Source organism: Mus musculus, chromosome 5, assembly GCF_000001635.26.
Source record: "Mus musculus strain C57BL/6J chromosome 5, GRCm38.p6 C57BL/6J".
Lineage (NCBI taxonomy): Eukaryota > Metazoa > Chordata > Mammalia > Rodentia > Muridae > Mus > Mus musculus.
The window spans coordinates 25,839,749-25,850,902 of record NC_000071.6 but is presented as its reverse complement, the minus strand read 5'-3'; the positions used below and the strand labels follow the sequence as shown (position 1 = coordinate 25,850,902).

General features: G+C 48.4%; 1 protein-coding gene across 6 annotated transcripts in view; it reads right to left on the bottom strand.

Annotated features, from left to right (window-relative positions):
- Positions 1-211: 211 nt before the first annotated feature.
- Positions 212-11,154, bottom strand: part of Actr3b (ARP3 actin-related protein 3B) — a 90,751-nt gene continuing 79,808 nt past the window's right edge. For 4 of the 6 annotated variants that reach the window (XM_030254498.1, XM_006535713.4, XM_017320880.2 and 1 more), the window contains 3 exons: positions 2,416-2,541; positions 1,747-1,830; positions 215-1,052 (listed from right to left, as the gene is read on the bottom strand). In XM_030254498.1, the coding sequence (XP_030110358.1) occupies positions 957-1,052; positions 1,747-1,830; positions 2,416-2,541 (306 nt within the window). In that variant the 3' untranslated portion in view covers positions 215-956. Of the gene's footprint in view, positions 1,053-1,746; positions 1,831-2,415; positions 2,542-11,154 lie in introns of all 6 variants that reach the window. The other 2 variants (NM_001004365.2, NM_001310504.1) reach the window with 1 other exon arrangement.

The following is an 11,154-nucleotide window of genomic DNA, read 5'->3' as shown; positions in this document are numbered from 1 at the left end:
CCCCAAGGATGTCCACACCCCCATCCAAAACACAACAGGCAGGCTGTCAACCCAGGCTTGATGGCACCTTTAAGACAAACACACACACACACACACACACACACACACACACACACACACACACACTGTATCAATCATCAATTGTCTGCAAACCTATAGAGTCTGAGGTTCTCTGAATGGATGGGGAGGCAAAAGAGACCACAAGGAACAGTTATAAAGATTCTAGCAGCCTTTATTACAACAGTGCAATAGTATTTCATCCCGCACTCAACAACATTAAACCATTGTCTTCTATAAAGCAGCTCCAGGAAGTTAGATACATCTGTAGCAACTCTCACTCAACAGTGGTTGGTGCTCAGATGTCACACCACCCCAACAACATGTAATCACTTCCCAGCAGACATGGCATAAAGCCTGCACACACATCAGAACATGCCTCACAATCAAGTACTTTATTACAGAACTCTGACATCCATGAACTCTGTGACTACTCATGCTTAGCATTAGCTGGTTATACCAAATACCATAAAATACAAAATGATAGGAAATATAAACATCAATTTGTATTTCAAGTTTATAACATTTTATTTACAAAAATAGGCTGGGAAGGCCAGGGTTCCTCCACCTTACAGTCTTTCCTGGAGAAACCACTGCATCCTCTAGTAGTTTCTACAGTTGCATGGACGCCTTCAGAGCTACACTTGACTAGAATCTCGGGTGGAAAGGAGAGAGAGTGGGAGGGGCAGGAGGGGAGGGGCCGGGAGGAGGACCACGAACAGTCGTACCGGATAAATGGCTTTACTGGGAAGACCGTGCCTGGCCCCACTGGCGATGAAAGCACGCTGCTCACACACCCATTCCACACTGCTATGTACAGGAGCCGTGGCTGCTCTGGGTTCTGAAGGACACTTATTCCCCAACAGGACACTTGTCAGACAATGGCTCCAACGCAGACACTAGGACATGACTCCGAAGACAGGGTTGTGGCGGCAGATGCTTGGGCCGTATTCCTCATAGTCCTTCTTGGTGTGACAGACCTGAAAGAACTCCGGCTGCAAGAGGAGCAGCCAGCAGGAGGAAGAAGATGAGCAGGTGGGAAGAGGAAAACATTGAGCAAAGGGGAGGGACTTATCCATGGGTCCCTGCCAATCACAGTACCACACCTGACCTGATAACAAACCAGGCAGTTTACTTCGCTTTTTAAAACTCACTCAGCAATTCCCAACTTTACAAAGCAACAGCAAATCTACTTAGTTTCCCTTACTGGGATCAAATATGTGTCAACCTGAACTAAAAATAGCTGCTAACAAACTCTGGGGGTGAAGGGAGTATTAATAAATAAAATAACCACTTGGAAGGGACAATGAGCGGGGTGGGGTTTTTGGGTTTTTTTGTTTTTTGTTTTTTGGTGGTGGTAGGGTTTTTTGTTTGGTTGTTTGTTTGTTTTGTTTTTGGTTGCTGTTGTTTTCAAGACAGGGTTTCTCTATGTAGCCCTGGCTGTCCTGGAATTCACTGTGTAGACCAGGCTGGCCTCTGCCTCCTAAATGCTGGGATTAAAGGTGTGTGCCACCACTGTGTTTATTAATAAAGCATACAATTTAAGTGACTAAAATATTTTTACATCAAATAGAATTTGTTTTGCCTATTTAAAGCCATGCAAACAGAACACATGGTATTTCACATCTGTAGACAGTACTTATCCAAACTCAGTAGGAAAGCACAAATGACAAGAGATCAGGGACTTACAGTTGAGGCTAGCATCGAGCCTCCAAACCACACGGCATAGCGCTGCATGTGGTGCGTGACCACCTGCACCTCCACAGGTTTAGGCTGCAAAGGAAAGCAACTGCGTTTAGCCTGCATTTAGTCTGCACAGTGCATCCTCCGAGCCGTGTGTCCATGACGGACAGTGACTCCTCCGGTGACGGCCTCGGTCATGCTGTAGGCCCAGCCCACAGATTCAGGAGACCCCCTCTTCCAATACTAAAACACACAATTAATCAAACTGATAGCTTCCCTCAGACAAATCACAGGGCGTAGCAAGGCCAGTAACAAAGTGAACCCCCAAACACTCTAACAAAACAAACACTGCAGCGGGCACCTTCACTGCCGTAGGTTCTGTTCCCCACCATAGCCCACCTCAGGGAGAAGCCCAGACAGCTCCGCGCAGCTCAGAGCTGTGGTCTTGGATGAGCACGGCGGGGCTCCCCGCGCACAGCAGTTTTTTCCATTTAATGAGAATATTTCCTCACCATCAGCCCATCTTGTCTCTGTATCACCCTGGTCACACACACTGATGCCTGACCCGGGTGGTCTTAAGGACGACCTCCCAGGAATTCCAGCATCAACCCTCGGCTACCCCCAGTGAAGCTTGGCTCTACCCCCACAGCGGCTGGCACACAGCCTCCTTCCTACCTTTATCCTGCCTCCACTGAGCTCTTGGCTCAGCTTTAACCTGGCGTCCACCACTCTTTTCAAATCTCTCTGCAGACGACGTCCAAAATCTCTGAACATTGTGGAGCCTCCAGAAAGAACGACGTTCTGAAAGACCAAAGTGGACAGTGCACAGCCTTGGGTGAGACTGAGTGCCTGTGATGGTCCAGTCTCTGCCTACAGCAGGACGACTTGTGTAAGTAACACACTGTGCAGCATGAGCGCCCCCTGTCGGAGTTGAAGGCAGACTGCTGCTGGGCTGCCTGCAGCACCTCTCCCAAGCCCTCTCCTCTTCCCTGCACAGCATCCCCTGGAATTCCTCAGCTGACACCTTTCACCAGCCAGAAAGCACAGGTTTGCTGGGTTTGCAAAGACTGGTTACAAACTGCAGAGATATGGAGAGGCTGGGACGTTGCAGCTCGAGAAGCAAGTCACCTATCTTAGGCTAGCTTTAGCCCCTGAATAGCCACTCCTTGTCCATCTCTGTGTCAGAACAAACACCCTTTGACTATCAGCCTAGAAGATCCCTAGTTTCCGCCAAACCAAAAGTTAAGACAGTCTACGAACAGCATTTGAGGCCTACAGAAAGGCTCCCCCATCTTGCTCTAGCTGCCTCTCTTATATGCCCACCAATGCATTTGACTTGTTTTGACCTATAACTTTCTTCATCCTGTAAAACTCTGAAATTGCTTCCACATTGGAACACGGAATCTGGGGTGACCCCAATCTGCATTTCTGGCCGTGGTCACCTAAAGTGGGCTCCAGAATGGGCTCCTGCTCATTAAGGGTGAGAGCTGTCTTTGTCACCTACAGGGAGACAGCCTGGCTGCAGAATCTCCCCGAGAAACTTTCCTCAGAGAACTACAAAAAGAGGCCTGCGCTCCTGCTTTGTGGGCTGACTCTCCTCAGAGCTCTACCATACTGTCTGTATGTCACTAGGGTCTGAACTCCTCAGAGTCTCCAACATGTCTGACTCTACATGGCATTAATAACTGTCCCCCTTGAATCCCTTACTTGAGACCTTTCGCTAGCCAAAAGGCGTACATTATATATTTTTTGTGACAGCGTAATACCAATCGTTCCCTGGTACTTCCTCCACTGTAAGCAACTGATAACACACAGCAACTCATGCCCATGCTCCCCATGCCCCGGCAGAACCCTGGCAAGTGCCAAGAAGCCAGAAAAGCCACATTAACTGACCCACAGGCTCTATACAATAGCCAACAGGGTCTTCCCTCCTACTGGAACCCTTCAGAGCCGCAATGCGGAGAGGAAGCACATTCAAATCCCCTGGGGAACATTTTCAGATGGCTCCTCCCTCTGCCCACAGCCCCATGATCACCCCAGCCTCTCTCACGCAACCACGCCAGACGTCTGGTGGGTGAGGCAGGATGAGAATCATGAAACTGACTGGCTGTTACAACGAAAGGCAGCTCTATTCTCTCAGGCTACACAATATTATTTAGGACAATGAAAGTGAGATTGCCCTCATTTAACTTTCTGACAGAAAATATCATTTGAGAAAACTATAAAGAAAATAAAAACCATCCTTCAAGGATCCACGAGTCCCCACGCTGCCTTTCGGGATGCCAGGCACCCCCTCAGCCAGCCAATCCCTCACAAGTTTATGGGAAAGCGATATCACACAGACCCAGGCCAGAGAGCCCAGGTTAGGCTGGGTCTGTTCCACTCATTACTGCTCGCTGCCGGTGAGAGATGGCCAAGCTGAGAGCCACAGCTGCTGAGGTGAGATATGTAGAGCAGGCAGTATAGGCAGAGGCAGAAGAGCAGAGTCATGTAAAGCCACCTCAGATCTAGTCTTCTGCCTTGATACATAGTCCAGCTTTAACATGAGTTTATGTAGAAATTTCACCTCTAATAGTCTACCCATAGCCTTAGGAAAGCCAACAAGAAACCCACACTGTTTCAGGAGCTAGGCTGGGGACCTTCAAGGACAACACAGGACATTGCCAGGCCATGACAGGGCTGAGACACAGGCCGTGAGAAACCACAGCTGGGCGGCCACTGTAATCTCCAGTCAGATGTCTCTGAGAGGGCTCTGAAGGGGGCTTACAGGTCAGATGTGAATCGCTGAAGCAAACCTTCCACAGCACCCCAGTAGGGGAGGTCCTCCAAGGCACTGTGACACTGGGCTGTCAGCAGAGAGAGACCTTACACACCATCACAGCATTCTCAGGGATCCCTGAGGGACACTGTGATGCTGTGCAGAGGAGAGGCCCTGCCTGTCCTGCCAGCCCAGGCCTCACAGTTCCCATACCTGTCTTCTGGGCACTGTGAAGCTTCCATGCGTGTTTTATCTTTCAGGGCGTGGGGGCGGTGGACATTTGTGGATGTGCATGCGGGTATGTCTGGGTCAGAGGGCAACCTCGGGGGTTGCTCCTGATTGTCTACTTTGTCTCTTGTTCACTCTATACCTCAGGATGGCTGCCCCATGACTTTCCAGAGAGTCTCTTATCTGCCTCCTACCTCATCTTAGGAGACTAGGATCACAGACAGACTACCACCCTAACCTGGGTTATAGATGCAGACTGCCACCCTAACCTGGGTTATAGATGCAGACTGCCACCCTAACCTGGGTTATAGATGCAGACTGCCACCCTAACCTGGGTTATAGATGCAGACTGCCACCCTAACCTGGGTTACTCACACATATACAGCAAGTCCTTTTACCCACTGAGGCATCTCCCCAACCCAGTCTTTCACTTTTTTACATGTTTAAAGCAAGCACGGTTCATTTTCTTGGAAAACATGAAATGAATGGTGTCTGTAGGTCCCAAATATTGTCTCTAAAATGTCTTTCTCTAGAATGACAGGAAGTACATATCTTAAAATGTGATTTTTACATTTTTAAAACTTTTTCAAAGTCATAGGCCCCTTAAGAGTCTTTATATTTAGAGGTATGAAGCCCTTTCTCGAGCCAGAGAATGTTCCCATTGTGGCCCATGGTCTGCCCAATGCAACTTTAGGAGTTTAGTGCCTTTTCCTAGTGATAGTGCTAGCTAAGGGAAGAGGCTGTATCCCTGGCCGACACAGTACTCTCCTGGTTATCTCAGTGCTCCCCTGGATGTCACAGTGCTCCTCTGGCTGACACAGTGCTCCCCTGGCTGACACAGTGCTCTCCTGGTTATCTCAGTGCTCCCCTGGCTGTCACAGTGCTCCCCTAGCTGTCACAGTGCTCCCTTGGTTATCTCAATGCTCCCCTGGCTGTCACAGTGCTCCCCTGGCTGACACAGTACTATATGGTTGTCACAGTGCTCCCCTGGCTGTCACAGTGCTCCCCTGGCTGTCACAGTGCTCCCCTGGCTGAAACAGTGCTCCCCTGGCTGTCACAGTGCACAGGCAAAGAAGTCTCTATGGACATTTAGTTGTACAAAGTGCAACGTGTGTAAATTTGTGGGTCAATATTACAGCAAGAGTGAAGCTTAGGAAAATGAAGTCCCTGAAAGCAGCAAGAGGTACAGTGATAATGGCGATGGGTCACCTGAGAAGTACCACATTTTGAGAACCCACTGGTTGTCCTTACTCCCCCTGAGTCTTCCTAGTGAGTCACCCTGTGAGCAGTCACCTGGATCAGGAAGGCCCACAGGCTTGTTTGTGAACTGGCTTTGTTGAGGCACAACACTGATCAAACACAGAATGGGACTTAAAATGCAATTCAGTTCACACAGAAGATCTTGGTGCAATCGCTGAATTTAATAGTGATTCTACCTTCTTCATACAGGATCACTATTGGGGCCGGGGACGTGCATATGGTCTGGTAACCATCTCAATAGTTCATCTTCACCAAGCTAGTGATCCAAAAGGCCCTGAGTTGGGCACGGTCCCTTCCTGTAACACAGGTGGCCTTCCAAGGACACTGGGTCAGTCACCGTCCCTCCTATCCTCACACTTTTTCTAACCACCTGAGAGCATCATGCTTCCTCCTAAACATTTTAGGTGTGTGCACACTAAAACTGTCCCACATTGCAGTGGCCATCTTCAAAGCTGCATTCATAAATACTGCTCCTTCAAAATCTTGTTTCTTTGCCTTTTAATAACTTTTACATCTTTTTCCCCTCCAGTCCAAGACCCTGCTCAATTTTACAATTACTTCTCATGTCTTTGCAATGGATTTCTTAATTAAAAAATAATAATCCACTAGGGAATGAAGTAAATGTTCACCAGAATACCTCTGCAGTGCTGTAAGCTCGCAGGTGGCCTCCGCGGGTGGGAGGCCTGGGTGGGAGGCCTGGGGTCCGCATGCCTGCTCTGCTGCTTCAGAGAGGAAGAAGACACAGGGTACACACAGCCCCTCACCTGAACAGTCACTGAGGAGCCTCCCTGGGCAAAAAGAGCCTCTCCAGGCAAATAAGAAAATCACTGACTTCCACACACCCACTCTCATCCGACATCAGACGCACAAGCTAACTCCAAACAGACCACAGCCCTGAATCAAGAGTTAGAGATACACAAATCCCGAAATTAATTGATGATATGTAAATGTGTAGATTTTTGAAGCTTCAAGACCTGGGGATAAGTTAGATCTTTAGATGCTACATAAAAAGTAAGATACATAGACAAAAATAAATAAATTGAACCTCATGAATTAAACATTTCTGTTCTTGTTCAAAATATCCACAGACTAGGTAAAAGCTATCTGCAACACACATACACACACACACACACACACACACACACGCACGCACGCACACACACACACACACACACACACACACACACACACACGCGCGCGCACGCGCACGCGCACGCGCACACGCACAACACGCACACGCACGCACGTGCACGTGCGGCTAAAAATTTTGGTAAGAATGATTATAATAATAATAATAAACAACTAATCAGTAAAGCATGAGCAGAAGATCAAGCATTCCCCTACCGAGGATAGTCAGCCTCCACGCTGAGTGCCCTCCTGCCATACCCTGGAGCCTGCTCCACAAGCCTTTGCCACACAACTTGAGGACACAGAGCCCTGTGCTGGCTACTTTTGTGTCAACCTCCCACAGGCTACAGTCACTGGGGGAAGAGGGTGCCTCAACTGAGAAAATGCCCCACCAGACTGGCCTGAGAGGCATTTTCTTGAGAGGGTGGGCCCAGCTCGCTGGGGGTGAGGTCACGCTGGCCTGGTGGTTCTTGGTGCTATGAGAAAGCAGGCTGAGCAAGCAATGGAGAGCAAGCCAGTAATCAGCACCCCTCCATGGCCTCTCCTTTGGAGCCTGTGATGGAGTTTGACCTGACAATTGTAAGACAAAATAATAATAATCCCTTTCTGTGGGACGCCTGACTCGCCAGCAAGGAAAATGCCACAGCAGGATCCTTCTGCAACACGTTTATTGGGAGAGCACTGACTGCGTAGCGGAAAGAGCCCTAGCCCCAGAAATGGCACTGCTTATATAGGCCTAGGAGTGACGTGTCCATACCTGATTGGTTATGCTACCAGTACCTCATTAATATGCCTTGGTCCAGGCAGTGACTCGGCAAAAAACTCTACTGCACATGCGCACATTGGTTGTTTACCCATAATTATGGGTGGTGGCCAGTGGTAGCCATCGCCATCTTGTAATGGCATTTGCAGCTTCCCACACCTTTCTTCCCCATGTTGTTTGTGTCATGGTATTTTACCACAGCAACAGAAACCTAAAATGAGCCCTACACCGCAGGTTCCCTCCCTCCTTTCTTGGTACACTCTCTTCCTTAGCTCTTAAGTAGCTTGCTCCCTTGCTGCCCCCTACACACACACACACACACACACACACACACACACACACCTAGTATCATCTCACTCTCTCTCCCACTGGCCTGCCCACTCACACACAGCATCATGCACATGGTGTCCAGGATTCTGCCCCCATTTGAGTGGCAGACAACACTAAGGTCCTTGAGTGATTACCAGCAGAAACTCTAGACACCTCACAGTGCTAGGACAGCCCCTGTGCACTGCCACCACCATGCGACCACCACTTCAGTGCTTTCTTACCCTCTGCCTCCCCTGCCAGAGCTCAGCCTCTGACCTGGACCCTCAATAAGCCAGCCTCAGCCGAAGGGGCCTCCCTACCCTGCATTGCACAATACACAATCTCCATTAGAGTGTCATAATCAAAAGTAAAAGTCAATGTGCCCTCAACTGCTGAAGTCAAACCAAATCTGAAGGATTACAGTCACAGCATAGACTCCCCCACCCGTCAGTGGGATTAGTTCAACTAATTCAATTTATAATGAGAAGGCCAGGCTGGTTCCATGACAGACTTCAAATAGGCTGTTAAGGGGACTAGGCCTGAGAATTGGGCAAGCCCAGCCAAGTCACTTACTAATAAAAAAAAAAACCCAAGCTCCAGTCTTCACGCCCCATAATGGTTCAGGAATGCCTAGAGAAAGAGTAAGATAAAACTCATCTACCCCCGATTCACCCTAATGTGCTTTAAATAAAGCCTGCCAGCTCAGCTGGTTGTCTTTCTGTCTTGGTAATGGGAGACCCCAGCATGCTAGATTTCTGCAGAATAAAACATGCTTTGCTGTTATATACTATTTGAGTCTGGGGTGTCATTCTTTGTCAAATCATGGACACTTACAAGTGTCCACCAAATTAGATAACTGCAGCATTTTCTCTGAGCTAAATCTAAACTGATCTTATACCGGTTCAGGTTCCCAGCTGTCCCACCCAGTCACAGTCTGCTCCATGACCTGGTAGCACCCCGCTTTATCTCCACCATCCATTATAATGAGTGAGGCTCTTCCCTGCTGACCAACAGTGTCAACAGAAACCACAGCTCAGAGTTATGGTTTGCATGAGAAGTGTCTCCCACAGGCTCCTATGCTTGGATACTCATCCACAGCTGCTGGCACTGTTTATGGAGGGTTGTAGAACTTTGGGAAATTCGGGTCTAGGTGGGAGAAGTGGGTTTACAGCCTGACCCTGCTTCTTTCTCTATCTTTGCTATCTGGCTGCTGATCTGTGAGAAAGCCAGCTGCCACCACACAGGCCTACTAATGCATGCACACCCCGCCACCACACACCCCCACTGCTAAACATTCCCGCTGTCACAAAGCCACCTGACGACATCCCTTCCCTGACACTATGAACTGTGTCACCTTAACCTGGAAGCCAGGATAAACTTTGTCCATCAAACACCTTCAGACACTGATCACAAAGGTCAGAAAAACCCATGTCAGCCAATGTGCTCCATGCTGTTTGTGTGTCTCCTCCCCCCCCCCCCAACACACACACAAATATCCCGGTGTAATTTCAAGGCCCCTTACCCTCTTCCTTCTAAAGGACCAGCAGATGGCAGCTGAACAGTTGCCCAAAGGCATACAGCTAAGAAGCTGTAGACCTGCGTAACTCAGAGCTTGGGAGAACAGGACCACATATGTTACTTAGAAACTAAACTACCTCGCCCTGCACATATGTCCTAAGTTTCAAATGCTGCTGTGTGCCTTTACAGGCACGCTGTAGTCACATCAGCTGACTAACCTCTGACATCACAGCATCCCTATGTGAGTCTCCTCCAAGCAAGCAAGGCCAAGAAACTAGGGACCCGGGCCTCATGCTGCCCACAGGTGACTTGGCCGCTACATAGCTGTCTGCTCTAGAGCAGCCACTCCTGACCATAAAGACAGGGAGATGTGGCTTCCCTCAGTGTGTCTCTCCGCAGGGAGCACAACAGAAAACAAGCATCTCTCACTAACAATCAGCTCGCTCCATCAGATCCTGCTCGATACCCAGGAACTCTACAAAGCACTTCACACTGTCATTGAAAATCTAAATGTAGTCATAGGCCTGGAGAGGTCAGAACGCATCTTAGTCAGGAAGGGATCAGACCTTCTCCAGTCGGCAGGTTCTCAAAGTAGAACCACCCAACTCCAAATTATCTGAAGGAGAGGCGGCCCCTAGAGTCAGCCTCAGGCTAGGGTATGCCCCAAAACATAACAAAGTAAAGAAAAAAATGGATGTAAGTTCAGAAAAACACCAAGTACTCAAACACAGGGAAGGGTCAGCACAGAACCAACTTCATGAACAATGATGTTTCTGGAGACTTTGCTCTATTAAGGACGTTTTTACAACACTGCTGAGTGAACACACAGGACACAGATATAACCATGACAGGACACATCCATCCTCTTTCTTCTATCTCAGAGCCGCAAGAAAAGCTCAGCAATAACTGATAATCAATAACTGACAATCAGGGATACAAGCAACATCTGCTTTCTTACACACGTTTCTGGTGCCCCTGAAGTTTACCAAATTGAATGTGCACTTTAAATTAGAGATAAGTCCTTTGCCCACCTACAGAATCTAAACTTCTTATGAAGACGTACATTTTTACATCTTAATGCTTTGGCCACCCCCTCCCTCTGCTTCCCCACTCCCCAAGTGGCTCTGGATGCATCTGCTGTGTCCCTTTGCACAGTGTGAGGGTGTCAAGTGTTCATGAAACCCACTGTCTCGTCTAGATTTTTTTTTTCAAGAGCCCTTCTAAAATTACCTCCCTACCAAAAGTCTCCATTTTAAGTTACCTTTGCAAAGTGTGCCCTCTTTCTGCTGGTAGAAAATGCCATGACACAACATTAGATACACACACACAACCTGTCAGCCTTCTGAAGTGTAAGTCAGAAAGGTTTAAAATTAAAAATCTTTACCACCAGCAAGTTCATTGTCAATATATAATATGGACTGGGGGTATGGCTCGGGGGTAAGCAGATGGC